Here is a 27,340-nt window from a genome sequence, read left to right as displayed (position 1 = left end):
CAATTACTGTCCAAGCCCTGCAAGAACTTGCTTGTTCTGGTGGAATACTTTCATCACCATTTATGGAAGGATTGGAATGTAAAGTATTAATGGCAGTGGCACTGCCACCACCAGCAATGAGATCAGTTTCCCCAACAGTTGCAGCATCGCTATTGACTGCATGGCTCTTTGCCTTAACAACATCTTCGGTATCCTCTACACCCTGAGGTCGAGAAGGAACACCAAGCATGGGTTCCAGAAAATGTTGTCCAAATCTTCATAACTTTATCCGACTATTCTGTTGTAACAAACTTCTCCACATGAATATTTAATCAGCTGATATAGATCTTCATGGATGTCTGGATTAGGGTACTCAAATTCCAAATTTAGAATGATTGGTCGTCTATTTCCAGCAGAAATAGCAAGTAGCACATCATCTTCCTTGCGTTTTTTCTCACTAATTTCTTTGATCTCCGCCAATAAGACTATAAAAAATGTATGACAAGGGAACCATGAAAACTGAACATATATAAGAATGAGAGAGCAGATATGGGGGTATTTGATCTCCTGTATGCGCAGCTCCTCAATTTCCTTCATGTGCCCCTTACGTGGCAAGCTCTTATTGGTTTCTAATGCAGAAGGTTTATCGGAGACACTGCATGAAGTTATTCTCTGTTATGTTATATGATGAGTTTTGATGTATTTATAAAAAGTTAAAAAAGTTTATAGATATTGCGTGTAAAAAGATTTTAAGTTGAATGATGTTAATAATTTATGAATTAGATATTTAAATGTTAGATTTAATTTAAAATTAGACTGAAATAAGTTGATCTCAATATCTTTCAAGTTCCTAACGGCCCATTGTAGTTGGCATAGAGTGTGGTCCAATGATTTGTATATGTCTTAATTAGATAAATTTCATAGAATTTTTTAATGAAAAGGTAAATCCTATTATGAAAAGCATAAAAAAATCTATTCTTTTTTAGCTGGACACTCGTTTTTTTAGCAATATAAAATTTGTATGTTTAGAACTTATACATCACTCTAAACGGAGTTAATTCGGAATTATATGATTTGAACGACTGTGTTTTTTGAAATAAGGTCGAATTGTCCCAAACGTAGTTAGTACATATTATGATGTGAACAGTGCTTCATTAACCAAGGTCAGATTGATCCGACCGGAGAACAATTGTGATGCGAACAATACTTGTATTTTATTTCTTCTTCATAATTATTAATTAGTGAGGTATTTTACTAAATTATAGAGATTTATTTATTTGCTTATTTAATAAATCTAGTACAACAAGGATAGTGTCTTTACACCGAAAATGGTTTCAATTTTTTACACCATAAATAAATGAGAAGAGAGAACTCTTTTGCGAAAGAGAAAAAATATTTACAATTGTGAATTGTGTAATTGTTGCGTAATTATTTTGAAAAATTGAATAAAATATGAGACTTATGCGAAAAAAATTAATTTTTTAATAGTAGACTATACTCTTTTTCAAAACAATTACGTAATATTTATGTATTTTACGGTTATATATAAAATTATTTTATGTGAAAATCAGGAAATGTATTATTTAATGTTGATGGATGCAACCCAAAGAGCAAGTTCGTGGGCCGATATATTTGGGTTTAATTGATATTTTAATGGGCCTCCAATTAAAGTTTGCCGACTTATGCCCCGATGTCTATTCAAATGGGTGGAGGCTCCCTTATCCTCAAATAAATCTAATTAACTTGACATTTCATGATGTTATATAGTGCTAAAGTCAACGAATGGAATCAGCTTCTCTTCAATTTTCCACTAAATTACATGATCTGGAGAGAGAAAAGACCCAACAAACATAAAAACAAAACATCGCCATTTTTAATTGCTTGTTTGCTTTCCTTTAACCAGCAACTTGATTGCTAAATTATTGGAAGAAGTTGAAAATACACCTCAAGTTGATAAATCATCAACTACTCTTTTAAACCCTAAAACCGCCCATTAAAAAATAGAAGTACTTATACCTAAGATTAGAATATAGGCGGGCGGGTTGTTCTTTTTGTTCTAGTCGATAATTTTTCCGTTGGACGATGAGAAAAAATATTGAGAATTCTCGAAATATAAATAATATGATGCTATTGTCAGAAGGCATAAAAATTAATAACTATTTTGATTGAATTAGACAATTTTTTTTATTTAATTTTTAAAAGAAAACTCAGTTAGATAAATGATTTTGTCTTTGATAAATTAACAAAAATTGAAAAAAAAAACAGCTTTGCAATTTGCTCAAATGGTTGTCATTTGTTATGCAAACAAAACATTTTCCAATAATTATTCTTGGTTGAAACCTCCACTTGCCAGCTGGATCCTTTGGGGGAACAACTTGTGTACGTAGCTGTCCTGTTCAAGTCAAGACGCCAAGTTGACTTCAAACCACCACGGTCTTAAGCCATTTTCTGTGAAACTTCCTGCCATTTTCTGTGTATATATCATTACTCTTTTGAAAATAAATTAACACATACTCCGTGTGATTGCGATGGTCAAATCCAATACAAAACACGATAACTTTTTCCCGGATTCAATCCGATTCATGCTAACACTTTGCTAATTCAGCGTGTCAAAAATCTTGACCAAGACTTGCAAAAGTCGCAAGCTTTCGTGTATATATACGATCAATGTATACAAATATCACAATCAGATCAGAATTAAGACCCAGAAACCCAAAACTCAAAGACCTGTCCTACTGGTTTTGGTTCTCAGGAGTTTTGTGTCAAATTCAATGGGAGGAGGGATGGACGCAGAGATGTTGCCAATAGACTGTGTGTCCACAATTCTGTCGAACACCTCTCCATCAGACGCATGCAGATCTTCAATGGTGTCATCCACCTTTCGTTCTGCGGCAGGGTCAGATGTTGTATGGAAGAGGTTTTTGCCGGCTGATTATAGGGATCTGGTCTCAAGGTTGGTCACCCCTTTGACGTTTTCTGCAATGAAGGAGCTTTTTCTTCTTCTCTGCAATCCGGTTCTCATAGACGGTGGCAAAAAGGTACGATTGAGAATGATTTCCGTCTAAAAGTTCTCTCCCTTCTCTGTTCTCATGCATTAAAGATCTCCCCCTGCTACCAGTTGTATGTACATCTCTTATATGCACATCTGATCTGACATCCCTGTCTGTTCTATGTTCCAAATAATACAGAGCTTTAAGTTAGACAAATCATCTGGCAAAATATCCTATATGCTGTCTGCAAGAGAACTTTCCATAACATGGAGCGACGAACCCTTGTGTTGGAGCTGGAGATCTGTCTCAGAATCAAGGTTTCCCTTCTCTTAAAATTACCTTTTGGATTTGATAATATTAGCATCATGAGGAAAAAAACTAAGCATCCAGCAGTACTCATGTTTTTATTTTTTTTTCCCTTTTTTTTCTTCAACAGGTTCTCGGAAGTGGCTGAGCTCAGAACAACAAGCTGGTTAGAAATTCATGGACAAATCAGAACTCAAAGTCTGTCACCAAACACAACATATGGTGCTTATCTTGTATTGAAAACCTATGATCGTGCATATGGGCTGGATTCAATACCATCTGAAATATCAGTCTCAGTTGGGAACAGGCTATTCAATGGCACAGCATATCTAACCCGTGGGGATCACAAGAAACAGCAAATGGAGTGCCTATTTTATAAGAACCGCATCGAAATGTTGAGAAAGAGAGTAGGAGAGGGAGACGGACGAGTCCCATGTAAAAGAGAAGATGGATGGATGGAGATAGAGCTGGGCGAGTTCTTTAGTGGTGATGCTTCAGAGGAGGTGAAGATGAGTTTGATGGAGGTTAAGGGGCATCAATTGAAAGGAGGACTAGTCATTGAAGGAATTGAAGTAAGGCCTAAAGAGTAATGAAATATTGTTAATTTGCTTTGAAGTGAGGGAGATAAAAGAGAGAAGTACAAAGGGCATAATACAAAGGTGTTAGCTTTTTCTGCAGTAGGTGTGTTTCAATTGATTGTTTCTTTTCCTTTTTTGATAGGGTGGGAATTGTGTAGAAAAAGAAAATTCTGTTCAATGTGCACATTTTATACAAGAAGACAAAGGACTGTTTCTTTTGGAATACAAGACAGGAGGAAGGAATTTTTCACTCATGTGCTAATAATTTATTCACACAAAGCCAATGGAATAGAATTCAAGTATCCAAGTTATCCTAAAGTTTTGAATAGAATCCAAACTTATGTTTGTGGTCCTCAATCCTCATCTTTCCATCCTCTCTTTCTCAAATTATGGTTTTCATTTTTCCATCCTCTCTAACTTATCTATAGATATGACATTGACCAGTTCTTGTAACGTGTGAAAATATAAAATAAATAATAAAATTTATTTCTTTTTATCCGTTTAAATTTTTGAAACAAGTCGGATTTCACGTGATATTAGAATAGAAGTTTTGAATTCGACTTTTGACTTTATACTCTATCCTGTTGAATTAAATATTCTACGTATTGAGCCCTTTATTGGAATATAATTTGGTCCACACGTAAAGAAGATTGATGTAAAATAAATAATAAAATCTACTTCCTAACGTAATCCCCATCTCTGAAATAATCACTCCTTTTGGATTTCTAAGATGTCCTCATCATGTGTTCCCTTCATGTTGTCATTTTAAAGAGAGCCAAAAAATTATGTCGTCATATTAACGATACTGTTGGACCATTTGGTACATACTGGATGTGTATATAAAGAAGGTCGAGTTTGTGACTTTGAATGCATCAGATACAAACAATATTTATTAATTTTTCACTGAATTTTTTACTCTTTGTATTAAAAAGAGATCAGAGTCAATTAAAAATATGAGTGAAATCACTTTGGATCAGTTGCCTGAAGATTGTTTTGCACAGATTATGTCTTTGACATCTCCTCAAGATGTGTGCCGGTCAGTACTGGTCTCTTCACCGATCCGGTTCGTGGCCGATTCAGACACTGTTTGGGAGAAATTTCTGCCACCAAACTATGAAGAAATTCTCTCCAGATTGGTCTCTCCTTTTGTTTATTCGTCCAAGAAAGAGTTATTTGCCAGGTTAAGTAATCCACAGCTAATTGATGGAGGTAGAAAGGTAAATTCTATTATTATGGGGATGATTTATTTTATAAAAATGTTTAACAAAAATAATAGCATAGTAAGACTTGTCATTTCGAATTTTATAAAACTTAGGCTAATACATATATATATATATATATATATATTTAGCTATCGATAGCATTAAATACTCAATAAACGATCATGTAGTAATAAAACTCATTTCATATGTTTATTTATTTTTGAGAAATGATTTATAGTCATGAAATGCATAAATACTGTACAATCTCTTTAAAAAAAATGAATAAATACAGGGTCTTCATAAAAAAAATTAATTTTTTAATAATGAACCATACTTTTTTTCAAAATGATTATACACGACATTTACGCACTACACGATTATACGTAGCATTACTCTTTATTTCTTTCTCTAAGATATTTGATTACGTCTTTTCGATCTTTGCACTTTGTTTAAGTAAATTTATATATCTTCAATGCATATTGCATATATATATATATATATATATATATATATATATATATATATATATATATATATATATACATACTTGGCCTAGTCCCATTGAGAGCAAGATATTAGACCCGTTCTATTCTTCTTAATTTATTCTGCTTAATATTGGTAATTATGTACAATATTTGACTTGGAAAAGAAAAATTGGGTAACATATTGTACTGGGTTTCTCATTTATATATATATATATATATAAATTAGTTTTTGTTCAAACTCTAAAATTCAGAGTGAGATCAGAAAAACAGACATTTTAATTAAATAAACGCTACAATATTTATATATAGCGGTCCTACTGAATTTTTCAAGCTGCAATAGTTGTTATATAAATATTGTAGAGTTTACTTTATGTGTCTCCCTCTTATATACTAGATCCTAGATTTCAAACAATACCTTTTAAGGAAATTAATGTAATTAGCTTGCAAGCTTGTTCTCAAGGCATTGTATCACGTATTCAAAGCATTGGTCCAATTACTACGTGCGTACGTACGGAGCTAATATGGTCCATTTGACAACGAATGCACATGCAGCCTGAGAATAAGATCAAAACTATATATATATATATATATATAGTTTCATCAAGGTTACTTTGTACATTTACAGGCGGTGGAACAAATATGAACTTCGAGAATTACAAAAAAACAAAAAACGAAGTTCATATTTTTTCCACCACCTGTGGATGCACATCTGGCCTTTACATAGGGCATGCACCACATGATCAAGAAGGAAATCGAAGCAAATTTCCAAAAAATGTTACTGTTTCTTTTAAATGCTGCAGATCTTCTCAATAGAGAAATCAACAGGCAAAAAATGTTACATGTTGAGTGCAAGGGAGCTTTCAATCAAGTGGGCGAGCCATCCTCTATATTGGTCCTGGAAACCCCAGTTTCCACAATCAAGGTTTAATTGCACTTCATTCTAATGATTTCAAAAGCCTAGCTAGCTTTTGATCAATCTTTGAAGGCACTGCACGTATTCAATAACCCAGATGTTTTAAATCAATCAAAAGGACATTAACTCCATAAATTTCTTCATTTTTTTTCCAACATCTCAGATTTGCAGAAGTTGCTGAGCTCAGGACCATTTCCTGGCTGGAAATCCTGGGATTGTTGAACACCAAACTTCTATCACCAAGAACACTCTATGGCACCTATCTCATTCTCCACTTTGCCAATCGTGCTTACGGTTTAGACACTTTGCCATCGGAGGTCTCTCTCGAAGTTGGCAACGTCGTCAAATCACAAGGGACAGTGTATCTAAGTCGCTGTGACAGTAAGAAACAATCTAATTCGGAGCGTTTATGTTGTGTGAGGAGTTGTCGGAGATCAAAGTTCTGTTCTGCAGAGAAACAAGTTCCTGTTGAGCGCAAAGATGGATGGATGGAGATTGAGTTGGGACAGTTCTATAATGATCAACAAGGCGACGAGGAGGTCAGGATGTGTTTAAAGGAGGTGAAGGGTGAGCATCTCAAAGGTGGTCTGATTGTCGAGGGAATTGAACTCAGACCTATACAACTTCATTGAAGATCTTTGATTTAAAACTTGGTTATCTTTTGGGGCAATTAGTGATATAGAATAAATGATCTCAACAATTTATTCTCGTCTCAAAATAAATATTATTTTATTTGCATCTATATTTGAAAGCTATGTTAAGATATAAAATAAATCATAAAATCTATCTATTCTCGTCAACTTAAACTTTTGGGACAATGAGTGATTTCATATAGTATCAGAACAGAGGTCTTGAATCCGAATCCTGATTTTACATTCTATCCTATTTAATTATATATTCTACGTGTTGAGCCACCCATTAAAAGAGAGTCTGGCCCACATGTGAAGGGGTGTATTAAGATATAAAATAAATAATAAAATCTACATGATCTTTCCGTTAATTTAAACTTTTAGAACAAGTAATGATTACATATGCTGGACTTAAGCTTCTAATGTAATTCGTGATTTAACCCCTATTTGATCATCGATTATATTCTCCCATATTATTGATGATCTTGTACTTTTAAAATATTTCTACTTACAAGCTTGGTGTCTAAAAACATTATTCGTTGCATGACTTAATACAGTTAAAAATGTAAAACGTCAATACTTTCTTGTCATTTGTTACCTTGTTTATTTTTAAAGATCTGATGTTATGTTTTTCTAATTAGGTCGCTAGTGACGTTACATGGCAAAATTTGAGGTTAACAGAAGGCGAGAAGAACGTCATTTAGTGATTTTTTTAAAATAAATACTGTCACCGTCTTTTTAATTATCATTCTCCTCTCATATTCAAATATGATATTAAATGATTAAAAAATTATTTATTACTATTTATTTACCTTTCAAATGCCGCGTAAAAGATGATAAAGAGGACGGTAAAAGGCAATTCTTTAGACTTTTATATTTTTAACAGAAGTTTACAGTTTCTGCCTATATTTAGTGTTTGAGTTGAATTGAATTATTTATGAATAATAATGAATTGAGATGGTGAAATGAATTCTGTAGAACATATTTAAGATGAGTTTAGATGTTCTGAATGTTAAGATAAATTTAGATATATTTATGAGAAATTGACAAAAGTTGTGAGTCTCACGTATAAAAAGATATTGAGTTGAAAAAAATATTGTGGATCTCATGTGTAAAGATGTTTTGAGTTGAGATGAGTTTAGTGATTTAAGAATTAAATATTTAGATGTTAGAAGAGGTCTAAATTTAAACTGAACTTAACTGAACGCAATCTAACAACTAAACGAGCCCTAGAATCTAGACCACACAACATACGATGCCGAGCCTTCCGTGGCAGTAAAAAAGACCGTTGTATTTGTGATAAGATAATGATAGGATTATTACATTCCTACTACCCATTTATTACTCTTTTTGTATTTAATTTTTTTTATTTTACTTTATGGTTAAGAAAGTGACTATTAATAAAATTATATATTTTTTTTAAATTTTTCTTAATGATCAAGGATGTTAAAAGAATACTTAAAATAATAATAAAAAAATAAAAAATTTCATATACACTTTATAATAAATGAGTAGTAAGATTATAGTAATCCTATCACTACTTATTGTGAAATTTCGTCCATCATCAGCCGGCAATGAAGATATAGTATTGGGCTGGGCCATGTTGTATTGCCACTAAAGCCTATCTAGAATTCGAACTGGGCCACATTGATTTCGTAATTTCATCCAAAGTCGAGGGCGTTAATAAAAACTGAAAAATAAGAAGGTCATCACCACATTGAGACTTTAAACCCTAGCCGCCGTCACACCCTCCATTCTCTACTTTAAAACCCTAACCCTCCTTCCATCTTCTCGCTATACCTCTCTCTAAAATTCGAGATGTAAGTTCTTCTTGCAGTAGCTGTTAGCCGTGTTTTCTTCTGTGAATATCTTCTTTTTGTTTTCCAGAATTCTGTGCAGATGTTGGTATTTGCCATGAAATTGTGGTGAATTCTGGAGATGCGTCCGTGCTCTCTCTCTCTCTCTCTCTCTCTCTCTCGCAATGATGATAAATGGTTAATCCCAGCTCATTATGAGGCCCATTTAAGGGTCTGGGAATAGACTTAATCCATGATTATCTGAGCCTAGACATATTTCTCCCCTCTTTTTTTCGAAATATAGGTTTGTTTAATTTTGGTCTTTTTTAAAAGTTATATTTGACGTGTTCATTCATTTAACTTGTTTGCTTTAGTTTGTTTTGGACGTTATATGTTCGTAAGGAGGAGTAATTGTTCCCTATGATGCTTCAGATTAAACCATGCTAATTCTGATAACTACATGATCGGATCTTTCTTTATTTATTTGCTGAGGGAATTATTTAAACACTGCATTGTAGGTTAGAGTTTTAATTCCTTTTGAATTTTCTACGAATTTTCACGATCCTTTTCTCATCTGGAAAAAGAGTTTTTGTGGTTTTATTTCAATAGAAAAGAAGAGAAATTAAAAAATCGGCGAGCAAAGTTGCAGTCTTTCTTTACTAATGCTGGAAATTTAAACATGTTCTCTGTTCAGCATCCGCCGTTGCTTAGCACAGGATGGAATCTCAAGTGAAGCATGCCGTGGTGGTGAAAGTAATGGGTCGGACCGGATCGAGAGGACAGGTGACTCAGGTGAGAGTCAAGTTTCTGGACGATCAGAACCGGTTCATCATGAGGAATGTCAAGGGACCTGTGAGGGAAGGCGACATCCTAACCTTACTCGAGTCTGAAAGAGAAGCAAGAAGGTTGCGTTAATTGGCTGCTCGTTGCTCCCCTGCTTCTCAAGTTCTTGCTGGTTTCTTCTTGTGGTTAGTCAATGGCACTTTAAGTACTGTTGGTTTAATGAAGTTTGATTTTACAATTACCGAGTCCATTATTCTTTGAGGTGTGTACACAATACATGAGAGTTGATGTCATTGGCCGGAGTCCACTGGCGCATGTTTCAGTAGGTTGGATAGGCAATACAAAGCCACACTTCAATGATAATTTATGAGATGATGAAATAAATAAACACGAACTTTTGATACTTGCAGCAAAATTTGATAGACCTTTTGGTGTATCATGTAGGATCATCATCATGTGTTTTACTCGAAAGGAAGTTTTTTTTCTCCATATGAATCATAAGAAGAAACTTAATCCTGTTGATATTTACATGACTTGCATGTTTGGCCCATTATATGTTAGGAAGTGCCTTAGATGGACGTTGTTGTTGTAATGGGCTTTCTTGGATTTCACAAAGATATCTCTGATTCTGAAATGGAACAATAAAGTAAATCAGTGTTCAATAACAATTGCAAACCTGAGGTGTTGATCTAGTCGGCACGAACCATTCCACAACTATCTCACAACTCATGAGGCTCCATCAACGCAGATATTGTAGTTGTATTGACCTGTATCTAATTTTTGTTGGGTCTTTAGACAGACTAGCGTCTGTTTATATCTGGCCATGCAACAGCCAACATCTTTACGAAACACAAGATGATCCGTGGGCATAGGCCAAAACTCTTGATCGTTGTAGGTCGGGACAAATCTTGTGCTTACATAATAATGTTGATCATTGCATGAACATTCATAAATAACAGTCCCAACCCCGCATTGACAGACAGACAAAGATAGAAATGCCGAAGAATAGAACTCTTGGCTTTTGCTGACTTGCTGGCCTACCTCAATTCTTTTGTTGTTCAAAATCTACGCCTTGGCTTTATATAGAGCCTTATGAGGTGCTTTGGATAAGTTTCACACTTAATGCGATCCCTTAATCACACAACCACCACAAATCGATCATGAGTCCACTTTAACACCCAACTACCACAAATTAGCAAATGAGAAGGATTTTTAAGTATTGCAATAATGAAGTCAATTAGTCAAGTGATTTGTATGTGATTTGGCTGCATGAAAATCATTCATAATTCCCATTATCAGTGAATGTGATATGCCTGAGATTCAGGCACGATTCCTTCAATTTGTCAGTGGTGATCTGGTGTGTGCATTAATAACATTAGCTGAATAGTAGTGGGTTTGGAGTTAATATCATGTTGATTATGGTTTTGGCGGTAGTTGGTGGATGGTGTGGTTTATAATGGCAGAAAAATACAGAGAATGTTGTCCAAAATCAATATTACGAACTCTTTTCTTTGTTTTTGTTTTTTCTAAGCAAGCAAATATATTTCATAAGGAAAGATGATACAATAGGAGAGGGTGAGGTTCCCAACAATCATTTCAGAACAATAACAACAGTATAAAGTGGTGGATAAAAAAGAAAAAAAAATAGATTTTTATGACTAATTTCTTGGTCATCATCCATGTTCTACAAAGAGAACGCCTTAAAAGATGGAAATAAACTGTTCGCAAAAAAAATGCAAACAAAGGAGCCACCCATGTTCTACAAACAGGTTTTCTTTGTTTTTGTTTGTTTGTTTGAAAATCACAGAAATGGGTACCAAATACTATTCGAATCACATAAACGAATAGATCTCTTGGAAAACTCCACGGATACTCTCAATTGGGAAAAATGGTACCCCGATGATACCCCATTTTTTGCTATCTATGTTGCACTCAAGTCGCATAAATGACTTCCTCGAAATGGTGCCTATTTCTGTTACGTGAAAGTGGTAGAGAGGACCTGATTTTAGATCATTTCTCGATTTAAGCCATCCAGAGACAAAAGAAAACTATAGAATGAGACTATGAGTTCTAGTGCTTGTCTAGCCACAGTACTACTTTTTCACTACTCTGATCCTGCCTCATCTCTCTCTCCACTTCTTACACCCACAACTATGCCAACACCACCACCATCACTAAAATCTTCACCACTGGCCACCCACATCTCTCCAAAATCTCTATCTTCCATAATACCGTATTTGACTTAGATCTACTTTATAATAAAAGTGCTATACAATTTGACGTATCACATTAAGTCATATCAGTTTATAAATTTGTTAATTTGTAGACCAAACATCTCTACTTATTGGTTCATTTTGCAAATCTACACTCTACACTAAGAATTATTCTTTTTATTTTCTCCCCTTGATCTTCTAGGCAATCAATTCTTCTCGGATCAAAGAAAATTCTGATTACTTCTCACACCATCACAACAAGTAGGCCGCCTTTGTTGAGGGAAAAATGAGTTAATTGGCATATTCTTGTGAAAACCTATGTAAAGTTGAGTTGTAACAAGTGTTGATGCATTGGTACATAAAAAAGATTGAAGTGTGCTCAACATGGCTCGACTGGCGCTCGACTGGCGCTCGAGCGGAACCTTCCAGAGAGGTTCGCTCGATGGGCGCTCGACCTGGCGCTCGAGCGGAACCAGGCAGAGTGGTTCGCTCGAGGTGAGCTCGACTAAGCGCTCGAGCGGAACCCAGGCAGAGTGGTTCGCTCGAGGTGAGCTTGACGTAACGCTTGAGCAGAACCCATCCAGAGTGGTTCGCTCGATGTGCGCTCGACTAAGCGCTCGAGCGGAACCCAAACAGAGTGGTTCGCTCGAGGTGAGCTTGACGTGGAGCTCGAGTAGAACCCATCCAGAGTGGTTCGCTCGATGTGCGCTCGACTCAGCGCTCGAGCGGAACCCATCCAGAGTGGTTCGCTCGATGTGCGCTCGATGTTGCACGGGAGCAGAACTCATCCAGAAACGTTCGCTCGACATTTGCTCGACACATCGCTCGAGCGGTTACAGAAGATAACTTGCGCTCGACCTTCGCTCGACACCTCGCTAGAGCCAATGTTCAAGACAACCTAAAGATTCATGTTTTGAGCGCCGTGACTTGCTGGGACTATAAATAGAACAGATCATTTCTGTTCTGAGGGTGGAAAAATAGAGAAAAACCCTAAGTGTTTCAAGAGCCAAAGAGAGAAACCTATTCCTCACCTTGTGAATCTCTCTTGGACAAACACATATCCACCACACCACACTCAAGATAAAATCTCATTCAAAGTCCATTGAAATGGACGTGTTGTTGGCCGGAAGGTTTCCGGAGCTGCTGTGATGCAGAGATCGAGAGGTTCTCGTGGAAAGCTATAGAAGGTCGGAGTTCTGACATTACATGCGTGTAGAGATCGAGTGGGTCATTCGTGATGTTGCAAGCCAGGTTTAGGAACTACAAAGGTTTTGTGAGTGTCTCTAAATTGGTTGTAATAAACTTTTTCTATAGTGGATTTTAGGTGGTGCCTTACACCCGGAGTGGTTTTAGAATTTGAAGAAGTTCTTCAAATGAGTTTCCACTTCGTGACCAAAATCATTGTGTTATTTGTTTTTGTCCATTGATTAACTGTTTATTTGTTTCTAATATTGAAAAGACGATCAAAATTGGAATACACCTATTCACCCCCCCTCTAGGTGTAGTGATTGGTAGAACCACTGCTTTTTCAATTGGTATCAGAGCGGGTTCACTCCGCTGGGATTAAATTCCTGAGTGTGATCCTGCTGTAGTGGTTAAAATGGATAAGTCTCAATCTCTCACATCGCCACCTTATTTTGATGGAAACAACTATGCTTATTGGAAAGTTCAAATGAGAGCTTTTCTAAAATCTGTGGATGAACGAGTGTGGGTTTCTATAACAAAGGGATGGAGAGAACCAGTCACTATTATTGAAGGAGTTCAAACTCCCAAAGGTGTGGATAATTACTCTAGGGAGGAAATTAGTGAGTGTGGTTGGAATAGCAAAGGCCTGAATGCGATTTTCATGGCCGTGTCCCAGGAGGAGTTCAAGCGAATCTCCATGTGTGAGAATTGCAAAGAAGCTTGGGACATTCTTGAGGTCACCCATGAGGGTACCAAGGCTGTAAAGAATTCTAAATTTCAAATACTGACCACAAGTTTTGAAGAACTTAGAATGAAGGATGATGAAACCTTCGATGCCTTTTATGCCAAACTAAATGATGTTGTCAATTCTCGTTTTAATCTAGGGGACAGAATTCCTGAGAACAGAATTGTGAGAAAAGTTTTCAGATGAGTCATCCGATGAGTCAGCTATGAGTGACAGAGAAATAGCATTTTATGCTAAGAAGTTCAGGAAAATGTTTGTGGCTAGAAACAATAAGAACCAGAGGCCAGAGAAGAAAAAGTTTGAAAGATATAATAGAGGCTCAAGTTCAGGGAACAAGGAGAGAAGCACTGAGAAGTACACTAGAACAAATAAAGACAAGGTACAATCAAGGGTGCAGTGTCATGAATGTCATGGATTTGGACACATTCGTCTGGAATGTGCAAATTACAAAAAGGCAAAAGAAAGAGCTAAGATTGCATCTCTAAGTGAGAGTGAATCAGAGTCGAGTGAATCATCAGATAACTCTTCTCCAAAAAGAAATCTTAACTACATGGCATTCACTACCTCTGTCAGTAGCAAAAGTCAATGTAGTGAATCAGTGTCTGATGATGGGAGCATATCTGGAAATGAATCTGGGTATGAAGATCAGTTGCAAGAAGTCTACGAGAAGCTGTACAATGAATGTGTTAAATTGAGAAAGCGCAACAAAGCGCACATTGAGGAGATAGACTTCAGCAAACGAGAAAATGAAGAGCTTCAAAGCAAATTAAATGAAGCCATTGGTTTAACTGATCAGTTGAAAATAAGAAATGTTCTTCTAGAAGAGGAATTAAAAAATCAAGAAAGTGAGATGATTCTGTTGAAGGATGAACTGAAATCCTTGTCCACTAGGAAAGAAAAGCTGGATGAAATCCTGGAGTCAGGAAAGCCTCCTGGTGACAAGAGTGGACTAGGATATAATACAGAGAAATCTGATGCAGCTACTACCTCAAAAGTCTCCTATAAGAATGAGAGGAAAACTGTGTTTGTTCGTGAGTCAATTGCAAAAGGGAATGCTAACCCATCTGACAAGGGTAAGAAATCCTCTCATGTAAATATGGGTCTTCAGTCTCATGATAAGTCAAGAGCTCGAAATACAAGTCCTGTGTGTCACCACTGTGGTAAGACTGGTCATGTTGTAGGAGACTGTTTTAAATTGAAGAGATACACCATGTATGATCATACACGCTCTCAAAGTAGAAGTGTGTACTCACCAAAAATGGGTAAAAATCCCATAACTGCTCCTAAGTATGCCTCATCCTTCAGGGGACAAAGAGATCGCAAGGAGAATTATGTGTGCCATAATTGTGGTAAGTTTGGTCACATTCGACCAAACTGCTATGAGCTTAGGAGGAATCCTATGAGAGATGGAAATAGTAAATCAAGAAGAGAGCATTTGGATCTTTGGAGTCAAGTCAGGGCCCTAACTAGACAAAATGAGATGCTCAATGTCAAGATAGACCAACTGTCAACTAGCAAAAAGGACATCTCTCCAAAAGTTAGAAAAATGTGGGTCAGAACTGGAAAAATACACACTTGCAATGTGGCGCACATTGCTCTAAAGACCAGAGACACCTACATGTGGTACCTTGATAGCGGATGTTCTCGCCACATGTCAGGTGATAAAAGTCTATTTAAAACAGTTGAAGAGTACAAGTGTGGAACAGTAACATTTGGAGATGGTGGAAAAGCTGATATAATAGGAAGGGGTGAAATTGAAATACCTGGACTGCCCATCTTGAGAGAAGTCCTATTTGTTGATGGATTAAAAGCCAATCTCCTCAGTATAAGCCAAATGTGTGACAATGGTGCAGAAGTCCGTTTTTCAAAAGATATGTGTATTGTTTCAGATAATAATGGAAATTGCATGATGCAAGGAACAAGGACATCTGATAATTGTTATGGCATTGCCCCTAATCCTCAGCATAGTTGCAATAGTGCTAAGAATGAGGCTACTGACCTCTGGCATCAAAGACTTGGACATGTGAATCACAAAAATCTGTCTAAGATTGCCAAGAAAGAGATGGTGGTAGGATTGCCTGAGCTGGGTAAAGTAGAGACTCCTGTTTGTGGGTCATGTCAGTTGGGAAAACAAGTTAGAACAGCTCACAAGCACACAACGGCTATTCTGACCGAACGACCATTAGAGTTGCTGCACATTGATCTTATGGGACCCTCTAGAACTGAGAGCCTGGGGGGAAAGAAATACATTTTGGTAATGGTAGATGATTTCACCAGATACTCCTGGGTAGAATTTCTGAGAGAAAAAGGTGAAGCTCCTAATGTGATTAGAACTTTGTGCAAGAAACTTCAAAATGAGCAAGGGAAAGCAATAGTCAGAATTAGGAGTGATCATGGAAGAGAGTTTGAAAACTCAAATCTTGAGAGTTTCTGTGATGAAGAAGGTATCAGTCATGAATTTTCTGCCCCTATCACTCCACAACAAAATGGAGTGGTCGAAAGAAAGAACAGAGTTATTCAAGAAATGGCACGGGTCATGATTCACAGTAAAAATGTACCTACTCACTTCTGGGGAGAAGCTGTGAACACAGCATGTCATATTGTGAATAGAGTCTATCCACGACCAAACACTTCCAAAACACCATATGAGATGTGGAAAGGAAAGAAACCAAATGTGAAATACTTCCGGGTGTTTGGTAGTAAATGCTACATTTTGAGAGATAGGGAAAACTTAGCTAAGTTTGACCCTAAGAGTGATGAGGGAATTTTTCTTGGATATTCCAGAAACAGTCGTGCGTATAGGAGCTACAATCTACGCACCCAAACCGTCATGGAATCCATAAATGTGGTGGTCAATGATGCTCCTAGAGAGGAGTTGAACAAGGAAGAGCAAACTCACACACCAAGTGAAACTGGACAAGAAGATTTTGATACTCTAAATGAGAACTTAGAGACCTCATCAAATGAGAAAGTGAGTTACCAAAAGGAGCCCTCGTCAAGAGTAAAGTTAAATCATCCTCAGGATAACATCATAGGACACATTGATGAAGGAATGAGGCTGGGGAGGAAAGTGATAAATCAATTGGCTTACTCAAGCTACATCTCACAAATTGAACCAAAAAGAATCGAAGAAGCCTTAAATGATGAGAATTGGTTGAATGCTATGCATGAAGAAATAAACCAATTTGAGAGGAATAATGTGTGGTACTTGGTGCCAAGACCAGAGTATCACAATGTCGAGGGTACTAAGTGGATATTTAAGAATAAGTCGGATGAGAATGGTACAATAGTGAGAAATAAAGCAAGATTGGTTGCTCAAGGGTATGCACAGATGGAAGGAATAGACTTTGACGAGACCTTTGCTCCAGTTGCCAGACTTGAATCTATCCGGATATTATTAAGCATTGCATGCCACATGTGTTTCAAGCTGTATCAAATGGATGTCAAGAGTGCATTTCTGAATGGGATCCTCCAAGAAGAAGTGTACGTCGAACAACCAAAAGGCTTTAATGATCCAAAATATCCTAATCATGTCTATAGGTTGAAGAAAGCCTTATATGGTTTGAAACAAGCTCCTAGAGCTTGGTATGAGAGGCTTACTTCATATCTTGAAGATCACAATTTTCTGAGAGGAAGTGTTGACAGAACACTGTTTATCAGAAAAGTTGGAAAAGACATAACAGTTGCTCAAATCTATGTGGATGACATTGTATTTGGATCATCGGTTGACGCCCTGGCTCTTGAGTTTGCAGAAGAAATGAAAAATGAATTTGAAATGAGCATGGTAGGTGAACTAACCTTTTTCTTAGGACTCCAGGTGAAACAGTTAGACAATGGGCTGTTTATATCTCAATCCAAATATGCAAAGGAATTAATCAAAAAATTTGGATTAGATGGGAAAAGCCATGCCAGAACCCCTATGAGCACGAGTGTTAAGCTTAGTACTGATGGGTCAGGCAAGAATGTTGAGCAATCCTTGTATAGGAGCATAATTGGGAGTCTACTGTATCTCACTGCAAGTAGACCAGATATTGCTTTTAGTGTTGGGGTCTGTGCTAGATTTCAAGCTAATCCTAAGGAATCTCATTTAGTAGCTGTCAAACGCATACTTCGCTATGTAAATGAGACAGTCAATTATGGGATCTGGTATTCTAGAGACTCTAATACTGAGCTTGCAGGCTATTCCGATGCTGATTGGGCAGGTAATGCAGATGATAGAAAAAGTACTTCTGGTGGGTGTTTCTATGTCGGCACAAACCTTGTTGCCTGGATGAGCAAGAAGCAAAATTCCATATCGCTGTCCACGGCTAAGGCTGAATATATTGCTGCAGGCAGCTGTTGCACGCAATTGTTGTGGATGAAGCAAATGTTGTGTGACTATGGTATTACTCAAGGTATGATGAGCATTTATTGTGACAATACTAGTGCCATAAACATTTCAAAAAATCCTGTCTAACACTCTAGGACCAAGCACATTGACATTAGACATCATCTTATTCGAGAGCTGGTAGAAACACGTGTGGTGACTCTTGAGTACATTCCCACCGAACACCAACTAGCCGACCTTTTCACTAAACCTTTGGATGGGCTTCGGTTTGAATTACTTCGAAAGGCTATTGGTATTTGTGCATTGACCTGAGGGTTGAAACATGCATAACATGCATTGCATGCTTTACCTGCATTGTTTGTTGTTTTGTTTTTGTCTTTGTTATTTTGTGATTATTCCTCCTCGTATTTTTTTTGGTATTACTGCCTTTACATGCTCTCCTTGGTTGTGATATTAGTTATTGGTGTTGTTAATTCTAAAAATCTAGGTGCATGTGTCTTTTGAGAATTGTATCATATTTCTATGGCTTACAAAGGTTTGAAACATGAGTATCAGTTGTAATCTGTGACTAGCTTCACACACTTCACTCCATGCTTAGTCAATCGACGTTTCACCACCGTGAGTTTTTGGGGAGGCAATCAAAAGTGTTAGGAAACTCTACCTACACACAGAATTGACCACGGGCTAGACAACCTCATTATTGTTCCCTTGTGCAAAGAAAAAGAAAAGAAGATGATATTGTATGTCATTGAAAAGAAAAAGGGCTGTTGTTGCATATATATATTTAAAAAAAAAAAAAAAAAAAAGGGGTAAACAAGTATCTTAACATTGATACAGATAATCAAACAGAAGCATCTAGGTTCTAGCAGCATTGGGTTTGACTTTCTGCATCTTGGAAGAGTTTCTCAAACACTTGTGGTTTCTTGTACAGCCCAACCCCGCTCACACCTTTTGGTTGAAATTTCTTGATTGAGCAAGGAATTTGTTAACACGGCTGTCTTTATTACTTGTGATACTTTGTGTTTATTACCTGCGTGTTTTATAAGGACATGATGCCTTTCTACATTTGATGTGTGTGAATGATTTAAAAATTAACTTCATTAATAGTTGGATCACACTGAATTTCTGTAAGAAAAAGAAAGAAGAAGGAAAATTTCTGGGCATCCGCTCGAGCTAACTTAAAATCCGCTCGAGCGAACTTGTTTTAAAATCGCCCCCCTCCCTTTTCTTTTTCCCCAGCCCGTTATTTCCCCCCCCCGCACCGTTTCCTCTCCCCACCCCGTGCGATAACTTCTCCCCTTCTCTCCGTGTGGTTTTCTTCATTTTCTCCCAAAATCTTGCTTCAATCACGGTAAGTCTCTTATTTCTCGCTCTTCTCAATCATTTTTGGACATTTTTTTCATTTTGCATCATACATCTCCATGCATATACATTTCGGAAATTAGGGCTTTAGATTTGGGGATTCCGAAATGGAACACATTTGTTGGTTTGTTTGGTGTTTGAATGGACCTCTTGGTTGTCCATTCCTATTCTCTTTGTATTTAGGAGGTTCTTAGAACCCTCAAGGGGTTTTTCATTTTGTGTGTACTTGGATGCACTCCAAGTGCTCGGTGAATTGCTTCAATGAAGTTTGATTTCCTATTTTCATCATGCTTTGGTATTGCCTTGTCCCCATGGTCATTTTTGTCTATTCTAGTGTAGGGACAGTGTTTGGCATTGAGGCTTGGGACCTCCATTGGGTTTAAAACCTAACATTGGCTTAGTTGCACTTGAAGTGCTCAAAATGCCAAATGGGTTGTTCAATTGTGTTTTTGGGCATGTGCATTGTGCATTTTAAAATGGTTTTTGACAACATTCATGACTGGTTTTTAAAATTTTTTTTAACCTAAGTTTGGCTTGGTTCAAAATTAGGCATGTGCATTCATCAAGCATTGGGCATTTCACATTACCTTTAGCCTTGTCTAACGGTCACTGATTTTGTCCAGCTTCTGTCATGTCTCGAAGAGTTCGTTCACGCCAAAATCCTCCAGCCCCCGCTCAAGCACATTTCCGCAATCCTCGTGCAAGAGAATTTTACACTCAAAATTTTTCTACCCGTTCTCCTATTGTCGAGCGGGAAGTTCTCCTTGGTGAGCTTTCTGAGACTGTTATTCCCCACATTTTTGAGTCTCGCCAGTGGCTGGCCTTGACCATTGGTCATCCCACTCCTTCTGTGGAGTTGGTTAAGGAGTTTTACTCCAATATTGCTGCCATCTCTGATGATGGCTCTTTTGAAGTCAGTCTCCGGAACATTGTCTTCCGGGTGACTCCGGGCATGGTTGCGGATTTGCTAGATGCCCCGCGAGTGGCAAACCCCACATATCCATATACACAGACTTCTCCTCCTAGTCCGACTGTCATTGTTGAATGTTTAATCGGTCCATTTTCGAGTTGGGATGGTAAATCACCCATTCTCACCTCACGTTTTACACTCGAGTTTCTCATTCTCAGTAGGATAGTCCTCACAAACCTATATCCTACTGGTCATCAAAGTGATGTCGGTCCTGACCGCGCCATTTTTTTGTATGCATTGATAAATGATGTCTCCATTGATCTGGGGAGTCATCTCTGTCGGGTTATGCTTGAGGCATTTAATTCCCCGAAATTACGGACTGGCTTGCCTCTCGCCTGCCTAATCACTAGGATTGCCCTCTCTCAGGCTGTTATGCTTCTTCCTAATGAGCCTAGAGTTCCTCTTAAGGCTCCTATTGGGCGTAGGACCATGCAGCTGAGTCGTGCTCACATTACCCCTCACCCACTGAATGTTGAGCATCCTCCTGCATCCTCCTCCCAGCCATCCACGTCTCAGCCATCGAGCTCTCAGCCTTCAAGCTCACAGCCTCATAGCTCGGCACCTGGTTTGACCGAACCCAGCCTTCAGCGGGTCATTGAGTATCTTGCCCGTCTTGAAGCCCGGTTTGATGCACGGTTTGATAGCCTTGATGCTAAAGTTAACAACCTGCAGCAGCTTGTGACTCAACGCTTCAACAATATAGAGGAGCGCTTTGATGATGATGGCAGTCAGCCTCATGGTGATACTTGAGACCCTTGGCGTTTGTGACAAAAAGGGGGAGTATAGATTAAGGGGGAGTGGTATAGAGATTTAGGGGGAGTAGCAAGAAAGCTGTTGGAGCAGCTTTTGTTTTTGTTTTGTGGGGGAGCAGCTATTTTTATTTGTATCACATGCTGCTCGTGCTAATATTGTGTGTCTAAATTGAAAACAATGTCTGATTTAATTCTTAATGAAAAGTCTTTTCTGAAAACTGTGCTACAGATGTTTATGCTTATGATTATTTCTTGCATATTGTTATTGGTACGTTTAACCGTTTGCTAAGTGTTTGCAGAAATATCTCAATGTGCTTAAGACTTTTTGCCTGAAAAATGGGAATCCTGATTTGGGTGTGTTAGGATTAGGTCCTATGTATAGGTTAGAGGTTTTGTCACAGAAATGCCAAAGGGGGAGATTGTTGAGGGAAAAATAAGTTAATTGGCATATTCTTGTGAAAACCTATGTAAAGTTGAGTTGTAACAAGTGTTGATGCATTGGTACATGAAAAAGATTGAAGTGTGCTCAACATGGCTCGACTGGCGCTCGACTGGCGCTCGAGCGGAACCTTCCAGAGAGGTTCGCTCGATGGGCGCTCGACCTGGCGCTCGAGCGGAACCAGGCAGAGTGGTTCGCTCGAGGTGAGCTCGACTAAGCGCTCGAGCGGAACCCAGGCAGAGTGGTTCGCTCGAGGTGAGCTTGACGTAACGCTCGAGCAGAACCCATCCAGAGTGGTTCGCTCGATGTGCGCTCGACTAAGCGCTCGAGCGGAACCCAAACAGAGTGGTTCGCTCGAGGTGAGCTTGACGTGGAGCTCGAGCAGAACCCATCCAGAGTGGTTCGCTCGATGTGCGCTCGATGTTGCGCGCGAGCAGAACTCATCCAGAAACGTTCGCTCGACATTCGCTCGACACATCGCTCGAGCGGTTACAGAAGATAACTTGCGCTCGACCTTCGCTCGACACCTCGCTCGAGCCAATGTTCAAGACAACCTAAAGATTCATGTTTTGAGCGCCGTGACTTGCTGGGACTATAAATAGAACAGATCATTTCTGTTCTGAGGGTGGAAAAATAGAGAAAAACCCTAAGTGTTTCAAGAGCCAAAGAGAGAAACCTATTCCTCACCTTGTGAATCTCTCTTGGACAAACACATATCCACCACACCACACTCAAGATAAAATCTCATTCAAAGTCCATTGAAATGGACGTGTTGTTGGCCGGAAGGTTTCCGGAGCTGCTGTGATGCAGAGATCGAGAGGTTCTCGTGGAAAGCTATAGAAGGTCGGAGTTCTGACATTACATGCGTGTAGAGATCGAGTGGGTCATTCGTGATGTTGCAAGCCAGGTTTAGGAACTACAAAGGTTTTGTGAGTGTCTCTAAATTGGTTGTAATAAACTTTTTCTATAGTGGATTTTAGGTGGTGCCTTACACCCGGAGTGGTTTTAGAATTTGAAGAAGTTCTTCAAATGAGTTTCCACTTCGTGACCAAAATCATTGTGTTATTTGTTTTTGTCCATTGATTAACTGTTTATTTGTTTCTAATATTGAAAAGACGATCAAAATTGGAATACACCTATTCACCCCCCCTCTAGGTGTAATGATTGGTAGAACCACTGCTTTTTCAGCCTTAATTCCAATGACAAATTTATTTTGTAATGACATGGACGTGTTCGAAACAAATTAACTTGTGTTGGATTTTTTATTGCCACAAGTGTCAAGTATATATGATTCATTGAAAATAAAACTTTATACGTAATATCTCGGACATAACATCATCATTAATGGTTTAATGCGACTAAAACGATTATTGGAGTGTTACGAATATTGTCAACTTTGTCAAATATTTGCCAAAATTTACCATTAATATTAGAATCCATGGAATGTGAGTTATTGATTAGTTAACATTATTATATAATATTTAGTATCGTATTTTATTTGATTATTTGTAATAAATCTGAACCTGAACCTGAACCCTAAGGAAATAATATCTCTATTTGGCCTCAAAGAAAGTGATATTTTATTGTTATCCATTGTCATCTTACTTCGGAAAGAATTTACTAAACATACTATTTTTTCTTTAAAAGAGCGTTTAAGCTTTTAAAAACGTTTCTTAAGCCTCCAAACTCAAACCCAAATAGGCACTAAATGGCTATATATAGTTACATATACGACTGAACATTAATTTAATGGTGTGTGACTAAAATGTTGGATGGCTACGGATAACACTAACTTGTCAAAAATTTGCCTAAAGTTACCGTTACATAGAGTGATAACAAAAAAATTCTATCTAAAGATCGAGCTTGCCTTTTTTTTTTTTAAGAGTCAAACTCGATTTTAGTTTAGCTGAGCGAGTATCGAAAGAGCAATTGTACGGACTGGTTCATTTACAACCTTACCTCGATGCTTTCTTATGAAACTCTCTAGGTATTATGCATAGATCGTTTACCTCTAATATATTCTTGGATTGAATATCATCAAGTAAGGGTTTACATGGTGGGTTCTTGTGACGGTCTCACTTGTGTTCATGATAATTATGATTTGAATATTGTTCTCTAGAACCTGCAACTCAAAAAACAAAGCTTGTCCCTATATCAAACGGGCTCCACCTTTCTCTTGGCTATCGCTCAATCTTTAATGGTATCGGTTTTGGTTTTGATGCCAGAACTCACGACTACAAGATAATCAGACTTTTTATACTCTTCAACTGTTATGGAAAGTGATTCATATACGCTAGCGAGGTATACAGCTTGAGCATCGATTCTTGGAGACAGATTGACAACCAATACCATTGTGAAGTCAGGGATGCCTGGACAGGTACGAGGATAGACTAGAATGGGATAGGTTCTTGGTCAGCAAAGGGAGACGACTAGGAGGGTATTTTGTCATTTGATATCAGCAACGAGGTATTCTTCTCAATGCCGAAGCCGGATGCCGCGTAGATGAAAATAATGACTGTATTACTCGGCTAGACTTTTTCCTGTTGGATGAATTGATTGCTATGGCTATTAGTTTTCGATTTGGTTTGCTCTTGGATATATGGTTGTTGCATGAATAGGATGTTCAGGACTCTTGGACAAAGCTACGCACCGTTGGTCCTCTCAGAGGACCTTTGAGGCCATTAGAATTTTGGAAGAATGACTCCCTTTTTCTAGAAACATATTTTGGACGGCTGGTCTTGTATGAACCCTCAACCGAACAAATGACTGTTCTTCACATTGACGGAGAAATAAGCACGTTGCAGGTGATTACTTGCATGGAAAGCCTAGTTTCCCCGCAATAATGAAGAACAGGACAATCTTGAAAGTGGTCGAGGTGTCATCATCTATTCCAATTAGGTTTCATACAAAATTCACGTGCTTAGATCATTTGTTCTGTTTGTTATTTTCAACTGATATCAGAAGCTCTTACTCCACTCTAGCAGTTAGTTTTTAAACAGAGTAAGCTCAAGTTTGTGTATTTGTAAACAAAAATGTAGATCTCCATCTTAGAGCAATCAATACAATTTTTCTTCATTTTTACCATTCCATTTCTTCTGATTTCTTGGCTGTTCATTTCTTCCAACTCCTTTTTTGACATGCTGTTAGAGCATTTCTCCCATTTTCGCAGATTTGGAAGTTCATATTCCTTCTTTGCCGATTATCCTCTGTTTCTGTTTATTTTTTGTTCTGTTTTTTTCCCTTTTCTTTGGAAGCTCTGCTGAACACTATCTTTTCTTGATATATATATATATATATATATATATATATATATATACTGTTTCAGCTTGAGCAGGGAGTAATGAGTATTAGAAGCTGTAATCTGTTATGGTTTTTATTTTTGGATATGTCTGTTTATTCAATATATCCGTCACTTACACAGAAACCTTAGTTACAACGTAACAATTCAAGACATTCTGTGGTGTAACGGACAAAAGACTATAACTAGGCATTCTTCTTTTATCTGTACTGTAGTATGGTATTCCTACTCTTATCTGTTAACAAAAAGCCACGTATGTTTCTTGGGAGCTCCTTTGAATGTGAGTATCTCGTAGACTTTCCTTTTGGACCTTCCTTAGCCAATCCATCGACAGCTGCATTAACATCTCAGAAAACATGTTTTGTGGAGACAATGCCCTCTTTAACTTCATCCGGTGTGTCTCTAAGACAGATTAATTTCTAAATTTTAATTTTTAACTTTTTACTCTTTATATTTTCTGCTTTAATCAAATTAATATTTCCATCACTATTCCTTAGTCATCTGTTAGAAGTTTTGGGCCCAATTAATACTTCCGTTGACCTATGATGACTAACATTTTATGAACATCACTCAACATGGAACCGCACAATGACTTGCTCCCAAAATGAGTGCTTTCGGACAACTTGAAAGAGAGCCCTTTCAAGAACTCACGTATGACATCTATGACAAGCTAGTAGTGAACATGACATGGGAGATCCGGACCGAAAGACTAATGAAGTATGGACAAAAACCTATCACTCATGCTTAATTAGTTAAACATAAAATGCACTTATCTAATTTCTCATTATTGGAATATTCTAAGGGATCAGGCATTTCAAGTATTAAGGCATCATTTGATTACAATAAACATGACTGTTGATGTAGTGTTTTGGGGGCCTGGGCAACTCTACGCTAGTAGCACTTAGGCGCTTCCCTGCAAGGAGGAGGGCATTTCCGTTGCGTGCCATCTCTCAGGATGCATTGAATGCAGCGTGGCCCCATCGTGGGCGCCTACTCCTGCATCATTAAATGTGGCGTGACCTCAGTCAGGCTCATTCTTGCCCTATTAAATGTGGCGTGGCTTCGGACGAGCTCCCTTGTCCATGTTGATTAGTGGTGTCAGGACCTGCATGCTTTTGACGGTCGATCACTAGAAAATTCTCATTTTCTCACACTCAAGTACTACTCTCTGATAGAAACAATATGAAAATCTCTAAGAAAGTTTCTCACCACAATATGCACTGGAAAGTGCTTTATAAAATATCTAGATCTAAATCTCTACTGATCCTAACCAATATGATCTCTTAGATAAACAATTTGAAAATCAATTCCAATTGTAGTAAGATTCTGCAGACGGAACAAATTGGATAGGAGTTTGATCGGCAATAGGACTTTGCTGATGGAATGAGTCTCGTAGGAATTTGATTTGCAATAAGACTCTGCTGATGGTCGTGAAGTCGTCTCTTGATGAAATGCTGACATTTCGCTGCAGTAATAGATTTCAGATCAACCTCTTCTTTAGATAAGTGCAGATTCTTTGGAACTCGATTTTTCCACTTATGACTTATCTGAACAACTTCTAATACCTCCTAGATAAATTTAATATTGTTATAGATAAAGTCAATAAATAATTTACATTCATCCAAAATTACCAACTTAATGATAGGATAAACTTTATCATTTTAGTCACTCTAATCATATACAAACTTATCAACTTAGTCACCTAGTCCTAACTAGACTTTTACATCTACACAACTGTATATATGTTTTCCTATTTTTATTGTTTTCTAGAAAAAGAAGAGTACAGTTTTGATATTAATGTTGTCTATCAATATCACCTACATCATTAATATCAATATCCAAATTTTGATCTACAGTCCTAGCGCTTCACAACCACAACTCTTCTCAATCAAAATAGAACTAAAAAAATACAGGAAATATAAACATTGACCAACAAATCCACAATACAAAACCACAACACCCAAATTAATTGAGAGTCAATTTTCTTTTTTCTTTCTTGTATTTACTTTTAAACTACGACCTGTAACAACCCGATTATAAGATTATGCTATAAGATAAATTATGTATTTTTCATATAACTATAAATATTCTATTGTTATTATTATTATAATTTTATGAGATTTTGCATTGTTAATTTTAATAAGATTATTATTATATTGTTATTAGAATTTTATGTAGGACTCGATTTTGCAATAGTCACTAGAGTTTGGTTTCGAATATTAAGCCTTATTTCTTCCTATCTCGTAAGCCTCATCCCTATCCCCTAATAAATCCAAATACCAACGGGAGACAAACTCATATCAGAAAATCCTACCATGCATATATCCTCCCTATCATCTATAAGAATCCTACGAAGCCCTCTAAAACAAACACGTCGAAGACCCAATG

The 27,340-nt window shown here is 37.5% G+C and overlaps 3 protein-coding genes and 2 non-coding genes across 6 annotated transcripts; all 5 read left to right on the top strand.

Annotated features, from left to right (window-relative positions):
• Positions 1 to 2,329: 2,329 nt before the first annotated feature.
• LOC121259615 (F-box protein PP2-B15-like) lies at positions 2,330 to 3,946 on the top strand. The gene is made up of 3 exons (XM_041161252.1): positions 2,330 to 3,017; positions 3,168 to 3,286; positions 3,406 to 3,946. The coding sequence occupies exons 1-3, from the start codon at positions 2,751 to 2,753 to the stop codon at positions 3,863 to 3,865; spliced, it is 846 nt and encodes a 281-aa protein (XP_041017186.1). The 5' UTR covers positions 2,330 to 2,750; the 3' UTR covers positions 3,866 to 3,946.
• Positions 3,947 to 4,714: 768 nt separating this feature from the next.
• On the top strand, positions 4,715 to 7,253 carry LOC121259614 (F-box protein PP2-B15-like). Its single transcript, XM_041161251.1, has 3 exons — positions 4,715 to 5,070; positions 6,341 to 6,462; positions 6,617 to 7,253. The coding sequence occupies exons 1-3, from the start codon at positions 4,807 to 4,809 to the stop codon at positions 7,083 to 7,085; spliced, it is 855 nt and encodes a 284-aa protein (XP_041017185.1). The 5' UTR covers positions 4,715 to 4,806; the 3' UTR covers positions 7,086 to 7,253.
• A 1,503-nt stretch (positions 7,254 to 8,756) lies between these two features.
• LOC121259616 (40S ribosomal protein S28) lies at positions 8,757 to 10,062 on the top strand. Of its 2 annotated transcripts, XR_005939605.1 has the most exons (3): positions 8,757 to 8,902; positions 9,573 to 9,895; positions 9,932 to 10,062. XR_005939605.1 is itself a non-coding variant. In XM_041161253.1 (2 exons), the coding sequence occupies exon 2, from the start codon at positions 9,596 to 9,598 to the stop codon at positions 9,791 to 9,793; it is 198 nt and encodes a 65-aa protein (XP_041017187.1). In that variant the 5' UTR covers positions 8,757 to 8,902; positions 9,573 to 9,595; the 3' UTR covers positions 9,794 to 9,900. The 2 variants fall into 2 exon arrangements, 1 of the variants encoding a protein (XP_041017187.1); XM_041161253.1 differs by lacking the exon at positions 9,932 to 10,062 and having other exon boundaries at positions 9,573 to 9,900.
• LOC121261730 lies at positions 9,057 to 9,150 on the top strand. Its single transcript, XR_005939958.1, has one exon. It is a non-coding gene; the product is annotated as a small nucleolar RNA snoR69Y (small nucleolar RNA).
• LOC121261734 lies at positions 9,292 to 9,376 on the top strand. Its single transcript, XR_005939961.1, has one exon. It is a non-coding gene; the product is annotated as a small nucleolar RNA snoR53Y (small nucleolar RNA).
• Positions 10,063 to 27,340: the final 17,278 nt, after the last annotated feature.

Source organism: Juglans microcarpa x Juglans regia, chromosome 4D, assembly GCF_004785595.1.
Source record: "Juglans microcarpa x Juglans regia isolate MS1-56 chromosome 4D, Jm3101_v1.0, whole genome shotgun sequence".
Lineage (NCBI taxonomy): Eukaryota > Viridiplantae > Streptophyta > Magnoliopsida > Fagales > Juglandaceae > Juglans > Juglans microcarpa x Juglans regia.
Note: the sequence above shows the minus strand (reverse complement) of the source record. Positions and strands in the feature narration are given on the sequence as shown.

Excerpts from the sequence above, each read along its gene's own strand:
- LOC121259616 (XM_041161253.1), top strand. The coding sequence starts at position 9,596 with ATGGAATCTCAAGTGAAGCATGCCGTGGTGGTGAAAGTAATGGGTCGG.
- LOC121259615 (XM_041161252.1), top strand. The coding sequence starts at position 2,751 with ATGGGAGGAGGGATGGACGCAGAGATGTTGCCAATAGACTGTGTGTCC. Across the intron at positions 3,018-3,167 it reads TCATAGACGGTGGCAAAAAG|AGCTTTAAGTTAGACAAATC; the intron begins GTACGATTGAGA and ends CAAATAATACAG. Across the intron at positions 3,287-3,405 it reads AGATCTGTCTCAGAATCAAG|GTTCTCGGAAGTGGCTGAGC; the intron begins GTTTCCCTTCTC and ends TTTCTTCAACAG.
- LOC121259614 (XM_041161251.1), top strand. The coding sequence starts at position 4,807 with ATGAGTGAAATCACTTTGGATCAGTTGCCTGAAGATTGTTTTGCACAG. Across the intron at positions 5,071-6,340 it reads TAATTGATGGAGGTAGAAAG|ATCTTCTCAATAGAGAAATC; the intron begins GTAAATTCTATT and ends TAAATGCTGCAG. Across the intron at positions 6,463-6,616 it reads CCCCAGTTTCCACAATCAAG|ATTTGCAGAAGTTGCTGAGC; the intron begins GTTTAATTGCAC and ends CCAACATCTCAG.